This window comes from Mobula birostris, chromosome 17 (assembly GCF_030028105.1).
Source record: "Mobula birostris isolate sMobBir1 chromosome 17, sMobBir1.hap1, whole genome shotgun sequence".
Classification (NCBI taxonomy): Eukaryota; Metazoa; Chordata; class Chondrichthyes; order Myliobatiformes; family Myliobatidae; genus Mobula; species Mobula birostris.
Window position 1 is genome coordinate 24,810,098 of NC_092386.1, and position 14,454 is coordinate 24,824,551.

At 38.9% G+C, this 14,454-nt stretch overlaps 1 protein-coding gene across 5 annotated transcripts in view; it reads left to right on the forward strand.

The window, feature by feature from the left end:
- The window catches only part of ythdc2 (YTH domain containing 2), a 115,899-nt gene that overhangs the window by 67,392 nt on the left and 34,053 nt on the right, over positions 1 to 14,454 (forward strand). For all 5 annotated transcript variants that reach the window (XR_011889512.1, XR_011889511.1, XM_072281400.1 and 2 more), the window contains exons 28-30: positions 5,275 to 5,478; positions 6,905 to 7,087; positions 14,290 to 14,394. Coding sequence is in view for 3 of the 5 variants with exons in the window: in XM_072281400.1 (XP_072137501.1) it covers positions 5,275 to 5,478; positions 6,905 to 7,087; positions 14,290 to 14,394 (492 nt within the window). In the remaining 2 variants the exon portion in view is untranslated. The remainder of the gene's footprint in view (positions 1 to 5,274; positions 5,479 to 6,904; positions 7,088 to 14,289; positions 14,395 to 14,454) is intronic.

The window sequence follows — 14,454 nt, forward strand, 5'->3', positions numbered from 1 at the left end:
AGAGTGTGGCTCAGTGGGCCGCACTGCAGGATGTAAATGTTGATTTGTGCATAATCAAGCAGGAGGAGAGAGAACAATCGTCATGCCACACCCCCTCTCTCACTCACTCACTCACACACACACACACACACACACACACACACACACACACACACACACACACAAAGCTGTTTTGCTGCTTCATTTGCACCATTTAGCAGCACATTTTCCCATTCATTTCATTCAGGGCTCTATTAAATTACCAGTATTAATTTTTAAAATTTATATATTTTAATAATTTTTGATAAAAACAGTAAATTTATCAGAAATTCCTGTGGCCCTTACAAAATCTAGCACGGCCTATGCTGAGAACCACTGTCATAGCTTAATTCTCCCTTTTAATTTTTATTACAGTCATACAGTACTGTGCAAAGGTCTCTTAGGTACTCTGAAAGTTTTATTTATATTTTGTTTAGATGTTTATTTCTTTGTCTTATGCATTAGTGTATCAGTAGAAAAGAGCAAATTTTTAGATTTCCAAACATTCATTTTTCAAAAAATTAAATGTTACTGATAAATTTTTGTATTTCATTAAAGGAAGTAGAAATAGAAGACCACCTTTCAAATAAAAACTGGATTATTTTGTGGGTATATAACCCAGTGCATGATTAAAAAAAAGATAAGGGATGTGCTAATGATCAATTAAATAGAGCTGAATGAACTAAACTGATAAACTAAAACAGATATGGATATAGAAGAAATCAAACCGGGCAAAGGACAACCAAATGAAAAGATGAGGGTGTGGCAGATGTGACAGTTTAACTTTCAAATCATCAATTCTTACACCATGGCATGAGTGAGCATAGCAACAATACAAGGTAGACATCCTGCATTGGCAAGGTCTGTCCCAAGCAGAAGTTTTGCAGCAGACAGAAGTTTCAAGATGTACTGTCCAAGCTCTTCTGAAGAAGCACAAAGAAACGGGCAAGATTGAAGATCAGAAACACAGTGGTCGGCCATGGAAACTGAGTACTGTAGATAAGAGATACACCAAACTGATGTCCCTTCTAAATCAGAAGAAGTCACAGAACTCACAGAAACCACTGAAACCCAAATACACACACCTCTCTACAGTCTGGAGAAGCCTTGTCAGAGGTGGTCTTACGGAAGAGATGCTGTCAAAAAGCCATTCTTCTGAAGAGGAAACAAAGCCAAGAGACTCAACTTAAGCATAAAAACACAAGGTCTTGGTTGGTGAACAATGGCAACAAGTGCTCTGAACTGACACGTCAAAATTTGAAATTTTTTGCTCTAACAGGATAGCAGAAACCTGATTAGATGAGGTCTAACCAATCAGGAGGGACGAACTATTGGTATAAATACCACTGGACTGGACATGACCAGGCGTCATCCCTGAAGAAGATGGCAGAATTTGTCATCGAAATATTGGTTATAATCGATACCCTTACCTGGCTGGAGCCTGAGAAGAGTTTATTTGTCATATAAGCCCGGAAGGCACTAGATCCTTTTTCGGGAGGCAGTTTGTCCATAGAAGAGCTGGAGAGCACTACATGGATGAGTGTCTGCAGCCAGCAGTGAAGCACAGCAAAGGTTCTCTGCAGATTTGAGCTGCATTTCTGCAAATGGAGTTGTTGATCTGGTCAGAGTTAATTGAATTCACAGTGCTGAGGAATACAAGCAGATACTCCTCTATCATGCATTACTATCAGGGAGGCATCTGATCGGTCTGAATTTCATTCTGCAGCAGGACGATGACCTCAAACACAGGGCCAAGGTTATAAAGGACTATCTTCAGCAAAAAGAAGAACAAAGAGTTCTGCAACAGATGGTATGGCCTCCACAGAGCCCTGATCTCAACATCATCGCAGCTGTCTGGGATTACCTGGAAAGGCAGAAGCAAGCAAGTTCAGCAGAAGAACCATAGCAAATTCTCCAAGATACTCGGACCTACCTATCAGCCAATTTTTCTCATAAAACTGCATAGCAGTGTACCCAAGAGAATCGATGCAGTTTTAAAAGGCAAAAAGTGGTTCCCCAAATATTGATTTGATTTTGTTTTTTAATAGTTTCTGCTCTTTATATTAATTTTTTTGATATTTAGAAACTTAATTTCATTAATTTTGAAAGCATCTTTGCTTTACGGAGTTTTTTTTACACATGCCTAAGACTTTTGCACAGTATTGTGTCTTAAGTTGTGCCTGTTTACACAAAATTCCATATTTCATAATCTTCAACACTTAATTAAGATGTGAATTGTTTTGACAATTGAAATAATGAATTTCTAAATATGCTATATGAAATGCACAACTAAAGATTTTTTTGCATTTATCTGAACTATTTGAAACTATAATAAACTGTATCTAATCCGTATTTGTTGCTTTATTTAATCATGATAAAAATAAATGAATTTTTCTCTAGATTTGAGAAGGTGCAACTTTTGTGTGGCTTGTTGCACTTTCAGAAGTTTAAGTAGTTGATTTGAATATATTTTGGTCCAGTGCATCTCAGCCACTGAAGTTTTTTTTGAAAAGAACAGCTGTTAAGAGATACACATGCTGGTAATTGTCGGGGATGGTGGTCACTAGTCACTAGCTTAGAGGTACAAGGCAAACCAGGAAATATGTGGAGATTGTTCAGCAGATTTTGTTCTTGGGCTTCCCTCGCTCTTTGGTTGAGTAGAATAATAATATACATAGACTCATTTCAACTCCATAATTTAAGGAACCATCTTTTTGTTCATTTGTATTGTCATTCTTGAATCCATGGAAATATCTGCTCACTAAGCACCTGGCCTTGGTTAGGTTTGGCACAGAATTCATTTGATAGGTGTCTAGGTAGTTAGAAGTTAAGTTTTTAATTGTTTTGCTTCAGTTCAAGAGCTTCAATTATAATTGCTTTTGATGAAATTCTTGAAAAATATATTAACAATCTGTAATTATTTGTTGCAATTGTAATAGCTTTTAAATGTTTTAGTATCAGAGGACTTCAAATCTTTTAAAGTGCCTCAGCCTTTACAATTGCCGAAATCCCGACATCTGGTTGGGCACTTCAAGGGTGGGGCCTCTACACCATGCCACATGTGGGCCCACCATATACAGGTGCAGAGGGCTGATGATGATATAGACTCCTTGTCCTGTGTGGATGTGCATGGACTCTGGGCAGTGATTCTTGGCGCAGGAGCTAGTTTGTCTATTGCCAAGTTCATTGTCATGGACATACATATTTAAAGTTTAATGCCATGAAAATTAGCTTTTCGCAGCAGCAGCATAGTACATTACATACTTAACAAACATAATTAAAATAGCATAAGTTATACATAAATTAAGCAACAGAATTAATAGAAATAAAATAATAACATCAACATAAGTTGAGGGAAATATAGTCCAAGCTGAAATTAAGGTTTTTCAGCTCTGTTCAAGAACCCTCTGACACTGTTGTCGAACTTTCAAATATAGGTCTTCAGGCCTCTGTAGCCCCTGTCTAATGGCAGCAATGAGAAGTGGGTATGGCCTGGTTGATGGGAGGGGGGCCTTTAATAATAGACATCACCTTCCTTAGACACCTCTTGTAGATGTCCTTGATGGTGGCGAGAGCTATATCTATGATGGAACTGATTGTGCCCACCATTCTCTGTAGCCTCTTGCATTCCTGTGCATTGAGGTTCCCGTAGAAACCATAGAAAAACTACAGCACAGGAACAGGCCTTTTGGCCCTTCTTGGCTGTGCCGAACCATTTTCTGCCTAGTCCCACTGACCTGCACACGTACTAGACTGTGATAAAACCAGTCAGATTGCTTTCCTCTGTACAACTGTAGAAGTTTGTCAGAGTCTTCAAAGAGAAAGCCACATTAGGTGATAACATGTCTCAGGCTGCTACCTGCACTGAGCATCAAGCTTGGGGAATGCAGGCCAACACCTTGAATAAGATACACCCTAGTCTCAATTGCCTAGACACAATTAAACTCAAAATGGCACATGAGTCCTGGTTAATTTTGGGATGATTGAGGGAATAGACAGCAGTAAGATGGCACTGGAGCATAACAAGGAAGAAATAAGTGTGCTTTGATCAGAGTACCAAATTTCTTGTTGAACCTGTAATGTAGCATTCTCCTGTTCACTCAGGTGATGGTGATAAGGAATGTAGAATTTGGTATTTTGATCAAAGCACACTTTCTGTATATATGTCTTTGATGGAGGGTAAGCCTGTGCTGGCGATGCGTTGGGCAGTTTTGACTACCCATTGTTGAGCCTTCCTGTCTGCTGTGGTGCAGTTACCATACCATACACTGATGCAGATTGTTGGAATGTCCAAGAGTATTCTTATTCTCAGTGACTTTGGGGCCCAGCAGACGAGTACAAAGCACAAGCTGAAGCTTTTGCAGCTGTAGTCAACAATTTCTAACTTAAATCCCACACTATTGCAGAAAATAGGTTGTGGTTAGTTTTATTTATGCTACATGCCAAAAGCATTGAATGCAGCGCAGGATATGGGAACAGACAACATCCCAGATGCAGTTCTGAGAATTCACTCATGCTTACAGTTACTTTACTCCAGAGCAGTTGCAGTACTGGCATCTGCCTGACAATGTGGAAAATTGCTCAGTTACATCTGTTCATAATAAGCAAGACATATCTGATCTGCATAATTATCAGCTAATAAATCTATTCTCCATCATCAGTGGTGATGGAAGATCTTGTCAACAGTACTTACTCGCCAGTAATCTACTTTCTAGTGCTCAGTTTAGTTTTCACCAGGACCATTCAGTTCCAGACCTCATCAAAAGTAATACTCAAAGTCATACACCTAAGTGTCTTCAAAAAAAGTAATTTGCTGTTACAGCTTAACTTTAGGAGCTTGAAATTGATGCCTAGAATAAATATTCGCATCAGTGATTAATTTTTATATTTAATTTGCTCGAAGTATATTCTTCACAGTTTAATTGTAGACTTCAGTATACTATTTGCATTGTAACTCTATCTGTTAACAGAGTGAGTCTAAATAGTTAAAGCTATTTTAACTATTGGAAAGAAATTGTAAATTCTTGAGGTCTGGCAGCATAGTTTCCATATATGTAAGAATATTCTTTTTTTCATTTATAATGCCAGCTGGTGTGGTTTGGCAACATTGAGGGAAAGTCCTAAAGTATGATTCAAATTATCCCCTGCTGCCCAGGAGAGAGCAGTCTTTCTTAACCACCAATTTTTCTCAGTTAGACTTTTGTTCACTCTAGAAGAGGATTAAAAGTTAATAAAATATCATCATTTTGTTCTCAGGGGTCAAAGTCTCCATCACCAAGACCAAATGTACCAGTTCGTTTCTTCATTTTGAAAAGCAGCAACCTTCGTAATCTTGAAATTTCTCAACAGAAGGGAATTTGGTCAACTACACCCAGCAATGAACGGAAATTAAACCGTGCATTTTGGGAAAGCAGTATTGTGTATCTGGTATTTTCTGTACAAGGATCAGGACACTTTCAGGTAAAAGTTTAAGAAACGGACTGTCCATTTTCATTTAATTGCTCGTAGAACTTACGATATCAAGGAAAGGCTCTTTTTCAAGTAACTTCTCTTTGGACATTTAATTGGACTCCTGACCTAGGGTTTCAACCTGAAGTGTCAAAGGTTTCTTTTGCTCCTGAGATGCTGCTCAACTTGCTGAGTCCTCCAACCAGTTGTTTATTGCTTCAGGTGCCAGGATCGGAAGTCTTTTGTGTCTCCACTTATATTGCGGTTGCAGTTTTGAAACTCTGCTTTGATCATACCTGGAGTTCTTTGAGGAGATAATAACCTTGTTGGAGTGGCGATGTGGAATGTATCATAGATTCTGAGAGATAATATTGTTAACATAAATGGATAGGAAGTGACCTGATCAGCTTCACTATCTATTGAAAAATAACCGAGAAGGCAATTTGAGATGAGCTGTTTCTGATGGATGGAAAGTCTAAATCAAAGGGCCATGCACAGGAAATATTTTACAGCAATGGTACAGCTGAGGTATAGCACAATCTCTCACACACAACAATTGCTGGTAAATCTATTATAAGTTTTAGATTTAACAAATAGACCTTTAACAAAGTGATCTATGAGAGTTCAATCACAAATCAGCCTGGATTTTACTAAACAGTGGAAAAGGCTTGAGTTCCACGTGATATACATCCTGAAATTCTTTTTCTTCACAAACATCCATGATAACAGAGGAGTGCCCCAAAGAATGAATGACAGTTAAATGTTAGAACCCCAAGTCCCCCCAGCTCCCCCCTCCCACGCACAAGAAGCAGCAAAGCAATGACCACCCTCCCCCACCAGCAAAAACAATCTTCAAAAGACCCTTGAAAAGGGAAGAAAAGAAATATCAAAGACAGAAATAGAGCTGTTTCCGAAGGTGCAAGCTAAGGAGACACCGTTTAGCACCATCATGACTTTGCTATACCCTCCGAGTGGTTATCGCAACTCTATTGCAGCTTGGGGCGTTGAAGTTTGGAGTTTATTTGTGGCAGCAACTGCGAGGATTTTGTACATGCTCTCCATGATCACGTGTGTTTCCTCTAGGTGCTCTGGTTTCTTCCCACAGTCCAAAGACCCACTAGTTAGTAAGTTAATTGAAAAATTGTCCTGTGATTAGGCTAGAGTTAAGTAGGTAGATTGCTGGCAGTGCAGCTCATTGGGCTGGAAGGCCTGTTCCACGTTGTATCTCTGAATAAATAAATGGATAGATAAAAGTTGTTCCATTATATTTTTGGTGGATGTAACCATAAAGCTTACTGCACAAGAACTGAGTGAAAAATAATGAACTGAAACTTTTTAAGGTACCATTTAATTGTCCGTTAAATAATAGGACAGATCATCTACAAGGAGAAAATTAGATGATTTAAAAACTAATTAAAGATTGCTCTGCTTTCTTTAGGGATTTGCCAGAATGATCTCTGAGATAGGAAGAGAAAGAAGCCAGGAGTGGGGTTCGGCTGGGCTGGGAGGGGTCTTCCGAGTTGAATGGATAAGAAAGGAAAGCCTTCCTTTCCAAATTGCCCACCATCTCCTCAACCCATGGAATGATAATAAGAAAGTACAGATTAGCAGAGATGGACAGGTATGACCTAATCTTGAATATATATTTGATGTATATTTTCCTGGAGAAGAGCATTTATACAAAATTAAATTTACCTGTTTGTATGTTTAGATGAATATTTTGTTTTGTTAGAACTTCGTTTTACTCTGCATTTTATTCTCTTCATTAATATCTGTCCGGTGCAAATAACTTAATTTGAACAGTAATTGAAGTTTGTACTTAATTCCTTTAAGAATTATTAATCAGCTGTTCTTATTTATCATTTTTAAGAGCATTTCAGTGCTGTAAACTGATGTAGGTGAAATTGGCTACATTCCCACTGTAAATATGTTAACAATATACGAGCATGTGTAAAGCACATTGGTGTTATGGGAGAAGCTATCGTACCCCACTGTGATGTGCTTTAATGTCATATAACTAAAACCATTTGTTAATTGTTCCTGATCTGATCAGCTGCCCTGCAATGATATACTTACTCAGTTAACACATCTGGTTTCACATTGTATGGTGCAATGCTGCAGCTTAGATTTCCAGATGCACAATCACTGTCTAGACCTCCGAGGTTTCTGCATGCTAGCCACGTTGTTCAGGTTCTGATTGGAACGTTTTCTCTGATATTTACTGCTGTATTTCCATCTTGTGGTGTATAAGTGAGAACAAGATGGTATTCATTCTAGCAACAGGATTAATACTGAAGTGTGCTCACTGGTCAGTGTGGAAAGGTTGGGCTGAATAGCCTGTTTCCATGCAGTATGATTCTATAAAACACTAAAGAAAAGTACACAGAAAATGGCAGCACCCTTATGAATGTTAATATACAAAGGGATCTCAGGGTCAAGCTCCCTGAAAGTGGCAATACAAGTAAATAAGGAGGAAAAGCTGGATAATACTCTTGTCTTCATCATTGAAAGCTCTGAGTGGAAAAGTTGAGAAGTCTAACTTTGGTTAGACCACATTTGGAGTATTTTGTGTAATTCTGGCTTTAGAGAGAGTGCAGAAGAGGTTCATCAGGAAAAGAGCATTTGCTATAAAGACAGACTTGGGTTGTTTTCTCTTCAGCTCCGGAGGCTGTGGGGAGACCTGATAGAAGTATGTAATGTTATAAAAGGCATAAATAGATAGTCATATTGTATTTCCCAGGGTGAAATGTCAAATTCTGGAGGGCATACATTTAAGGTAAAATTAAGAAGAATTAAAGGAGATGTACAAGGTAAGTGTTGTGATAAGTGCCTGGATCGTCATGTGAAGGGATGTAGGAGAAGCAGATACAACAACAGTATCTAATAGGCATTTAGACAGACTCATGAACTGGTAGGGAACAGAGGAATACAAACAGTGCGCAATCAGATGGGATTAGTTCAGATTCTATCATAGTCAGCATAGATATAATTAATGAAGAGCTTATTCCTGTGCTGTACTGTCCTTTGTTCTATGTTCCATATTCTAATGATAACCAGAACATACACTACATTCAAAGCTGCCTCTTTCAAATCTCTGGGACCTAAGTCATCAGCTTTGGTGATTTATTAACTGTGGAACTCATCAGTTCCTGGTATAATTTTTCACGATTATGTTATTCCCCTGGTTTTCCTTATTTTACTTTGATCCTCTCATTTCTGACAGATTTTCCACTTCTTCTGTGAAGACAGATGCAATGTTTAACCCTTCTTGCTTACTCACTGCTATAATTTTTCCTGTCTTGTTCTCTTATAGACCCATGCTTGCTGTCACTAATTATTGCCATTTTACATATGTATAAAATGTTTTACAGTCTGTTTTTAGTTTCCTTATTGGTCTGCTCTCATTTTCTACACATAGAAACATAGAGAACCTATAGCACAAAACAGGTCATTTGGCCCACAATGCTGTGCTGAACATATACTTACTTTAGAAATTACCTAGGGTTACCCATAGCTCTCTATTTTTCTAAGCTCCATGTACCTATCCAGGAGTCTCTTAAAAGACCCTATCGTATCCGCCTCCACTACTGTCGCCGGCAGCCCTTTAGCCCTGGGAAAAAGCCTCTGACTATCCACACGGTCAATGCCTTACATCATATACACTTCTATCAAGTCACCTCTCATCCTCTGCTGCTCCAAGGAGAAAAGGCCGAGTTCACTCAACCTATTCTAAGACATGCTCCCCAATCCAGACAACATCCTTGTAATCTCCTCTGCACCCTTTCTATAGTTTTCATATCCTTCCTGTAGTGAGGTGATCAGAACTGAGTACAGTACTCCAAGTGGGATCTGATTAGGGTCCTATATAGCTGTAACATTACCACTTGGCTGTTAAACTCATTCCCACGGTTGCTGAAGGCCAATGCATCATATGCCTTCTTAACTACACCGTCAAATTGTGCAGCAGCTTTGAGTGTCCTATGGACTCGGACCCTAAGATCCCTCTGATCCTACATACTGCCAAGAGTCTTACCATTGAAACTATATTCTGCCATCATATTTGACCTACCAAAATGAACCACCTCAAACTTATCTGGGTTGAACTCCATCTGCCACTTCTTAGCCCAGTTTTGCATCCTATCGATGTCCCGCTGTAACCTTTGAAAGCCCACCACAGTATCCGCAACACCCCCAACCTTTGTGCCATCAGCAAATTTACTAACTCATCCCTCCACTTCTTCATCCAGGTCATTTCTAAAAATCACAAAGAGAAGGGGTCCCAGAGCAGATCCCTGAGGCACACCAGTGGTCACCGACCTCCATGCAGAATATGACCCGTCTACAACCTGTCTTTGCCTTCTGTGAGCAAGCCAATTCTGGATCCACAAAGCAGGGTCCCCTTGGATCCCATGCCTCCTTACTTTCTCAATAAGCCTTGCATGGGGTACCTTATTAAATGCCTTGCTGAAATCCATACATACTACATCTACTGCTCTACCTTCATCAACGTGTTTAGTCACATTTCAAAAAATTCAATCAGGCTTGTAAGGCATGACCTGCCTTTGTCAAAGCCATGCTGACTAGTCCTAATCATATTATGCCTCTCCAAATGTTCATAAATCCTGCCTCTCACGACCTTTTCCATCAACCTACCAACTACTGAAGTAAGACTCACTGGTGTATAATTTCCTGGGCTATTTCTACTCCCTTTCTTGAATAAGGAAACAACAGCTGCAGCTCTCCAATCCTCTGGAACCTCTCCTGACCCCACTGATGATGCAAAGATCATTGCCAGAGGCTCAGCAATCTCCTTCCTGTATGCTTTCTGAAAGCTCCAGCAGATCATCTTTCTTAATGTCTATATGCTCAAGCTTTTCAATCCGCTGTAAGTCATCCCTACAATCACCAAGATCCTTTTCCATAGTGAATACTGAAGGAAAGTATTCATAAAGTACCTCTGCTATCTCCTCCGGTTCCATACACACTTTTCCACTGTCACACTTGGTTGGTCCTATTCTCTCACGTCTTATCCTCTTGCTGTCCACATACTTGTAGAATGCCTTGGGGTTTTCTTTAATCCTGCTCACCAAGACCTTCTGATGGCCCCTTCTGGCTTTCCTAATTTCATTCTTAAGCTCCTTCCTGCTAGCCTTATAATCTTCTAGATCTCTAACATTACCTAGTTTTTTGAACCTTTTGCAAGATTTTCTTTTCTGCTTGACTAGATTTTCAACTCCCTTTGTACACCACGTTTCTTATACCCTACTATCCTTTCATGTCTCATTGGAACAGACCTATGCAGAACACCACGCAAATATCCCCTGAACATTTGCCACATTTCCGCTGTACATTTCCCTGAGAACATCTGTTTCCAATTTATGCTTCCAAGTTCCTGCCTGATAGCTTCATATTTCATCTTATTCTAATTAAACGCTTTCCTAACTTGTCTGTTCCTATCCCTCTCCAATGCTGTGGTAAAGAAGATAGAATTGTGATCACTATCTCCAAAATGCTCTCCCACTGAGAGACCTGACACCCGATCAGGTTCATTTCCCAATAGCAGATCAAGTATAGCCTCTACTCTTGTAGGCTTATCTACATATTGTGTCAGGAAACCTTCCTGAACACACCTAACAAACTGCACCCCATCTAAACTCCTTGCTCTAGGAAAATGCCCGTCGATATTTGGGAAATTAAAATCTCCCACCACGACAACCCTGTTATTATTACACCTTTCCAGAATCTGTCTCCCTATCTGCTTCTGGATGTTCCTGTTACTATTGGGTATTTTGACTTAATTAATTTCTTTGTCTTCTTTTGCTGAGTCCTAAAATGCTTCCAGTCCTCAGGCCTACTACTATTCCTGGCATTTTACACGCTTCTTAGATTTTTGATAATTTCTCGTCAGCCTCAGATGAATCACATATGCTTTTAAGTCTTTATGCCTCAAAAGGTTTTGTTTTTGCTAATTGCTCATATTGCTTTAAATTATTAAATCCTGTATATCATCATTATCTGCATGACGTCATACCATTTTTTAAATATTCTTTTTACTTTTTTATTACAAACAAACAAAAAACAAAAAAAAATACAGCACATCCACAAAAAACCACGACCTTAACAAAATCAAATTAAGTATTGGGCAGCAAAAGGGAGAAAAATATAAAGGCAAAAGTAAACATACACAGCAGAGGTGCACCGCACCAAAAAACCTCAGTCCTCACCCCGTAAGAAAGTCCAATAAACTGGACTGGTCAAAGAACACTGAGGCTGTCTACAAGAAGGGTCAGAGCCGTCTCTATTTCCTGAGGAGACAGGTCCTTTAACATCTGTCGGACGATGCTGAGGATGTTCTATGAGTCTGTGGTGGCCAGTGCTATCATGTTTGCTGTTGTGAGCTGGGGCAGCAGGCTGAGGGTAGCAGACACCAACAGAATCAACAAACTCATTTGTAAGGCCAGTGATGTTGTGGGGATGGAACTGGACTCTCTGACAGTGGTGTCTGAAAAGAGGATGCTGTCCAAGTTGCATGCCATCTTGGACAATGTCTCCTATCCACTACATAATGTACTGGTTGGGCACAGGAGTACATTCAGCCAGAGACTCATTCCACCAAGAGGCAACACTGAGCGTCATAGGAAGTTATTCCTGCCTGTGGCCATCAAACTTTACAACTCCTCCCTTGGAGGGTCAGACACCCTGAGCCAATAGGCTGGTCCTGGACTTATTTCCTGGCATTTACATATTACTATTTAATTATTTATGGTTTTATATTGCTATATTTATACTCTATTCTTGGTTGGTGCAACTGTAACGAAAACCAATTTCCCTCGGGATCAGTAAAGTATGACTATGACTACGACTAAGAAAGTCCAATACAGGGCCCCATATCCTTTCAAAGATGTCCCCTCTGTCCTCATTACATAGTCTTAGTCTCTCCAAATGTAAAGTATTTGCCAATTCTCTCAGCCACAGATTGTACGTAGGCACAGAGTCCATTTTCCACATTTGCAGGATTAACTTCTTAGCAATCACCATCCCAAACAATACAGCCATTTTTTCATACATATTGGCTGAAGATATGGAGCTTGTTGCTCCGAGGATGGCTATGAGTGGGTGTGGTTCCCACCGCTTCCCAAAAGCCTCAGAGAAACAGTGAAAAATACTTTTCCAGTATGCATAAAGCTTACAACATGACCAGAATGAATGTGACAAGTTACTGTTCACAGATTTACATCTGTTACAAACTGGTGAAACATCAGGGTAGAAACTGCGACTTTTCTTTGGAATAATGGAGTCTATGTATTGCTTTAAACTGTATAATTCTGTGTCTGATGTTGACCGGACAATCATGTATACTCTTTAAACACTCATCCCAGACCTCCTCTGTCAGTTCTATACCCAATTCATCCATCCATGCCTGTTTAAAACCTGCAGTATTCACCCGAGCTCCATTATGTAAGATCTGATAAAAATAGGATACCGCACTACGAGTAACAGGATCAAATTTATTTATTGCCTCCAGAGACTCATGTTTGTCTAAAACTTTGAAGATAGGTATATATTTCCTAACATAATCTCGAATTCGTAAATATCTTAAAAAAAACTAGATGCAGGGATATTGTAAACTGCTTGTAACTGACGTCATAACATTTTAATGTATTCTTCCCATCAAACACAGCCAACCTTCCTTTCTTGCTTTCTTGGTTTCTTTTATCTGGACCCTACTTTGCACTGAAGTATATCACTTGGAAACTCAAAGTCAAATTCAGTCATTCTGTAGTCACTCTTCCCTGTTGGTTCTTTGAAAATCAGAATATTAATTAACCCCCTTGCATTACATTAAAAATATGACCTAAAATAACCCTTTTCCTGGTTGATTCCTCATCTTTGATGTGTTTCCTGAATTCTTCGTCCATGTTATTGCAACATTTGGTTTGTCGAGTTGAACTGTAGGTTAAGCTCGATCTTGAGTACTGTATTACCCCTGATATGTGCACATCCAATTTCCTGATTTATGCCACACCCAATATTACCTGTACAATTTGTTGGCCTATAAATAACATTAACCACTGTTTTCTGCTTTTAGCTACTTTTTTTCGCTCTTCATGAATTGATTTTACATTACGATCTGTCAAGTCATGATAATTTCTTTCCACTGTATTGATATTCACCATCCTTTTTTCTTTTTGCCTGCTTTTTATCCCTGAAGTTGAATTATCTGGACTATTTAGTTTCTAGTTTTGGTCACCTGTGTAGTTTTGGATCTCACCTGTTTACTTTGATTTATATCATTGATTAATTAATGTATCATGACTATTGTGTTATTTTGCTGTTTTAACATCTTAATGTATTTTGACCCTCCTTTGCAGCTTGATTGACTTTATTGTCAATTTATTTTGTTTACTCTTCTGTTCGTGAACATTTGTTCAGAATAGGTTCATTGATGGGTTTCTTTAAATTGATATGTTCTTTTAATTGCAATTGGCAAATGTTAAAACTAATTCAACTTATCAGTAACTTTGTACATCCATTCAATGATTTTCAAAAGATATGCATTCCATGGAAAATATTTTGTTATTAAATCTAATTAAGCTTGTTAATATTTTGTTCACCTATTCTTTGAACTTCAAAAAATATGCATTTCATGAAAAAAGGATTTTTGAGTTTTGTCATTCAAAGGGACTGGATCAAATGAGTAATGCATATTTTCATAGATGTGTATTCCTATGGGCTAAGAGTGGTGTGTTATTAGAAACTATTTGAGACAGTGCTAAAAGACATCATAAGGTAAGACTTTGTTTTGATTTCTGTTCTATTTAGGAGCTAGAGCCACAGGTTGGAGAACAGTTGCTGCAGCTTTGGGAGCGCATTCCAATAGGGGTGAAGCTACCACAGACAGAAAGCAGACTTGGCATCTTTGGGGAGGTAATTCTGTTCATTAATCAAATGTTAACCACGACAATGGCAGATATTACAATCATCACC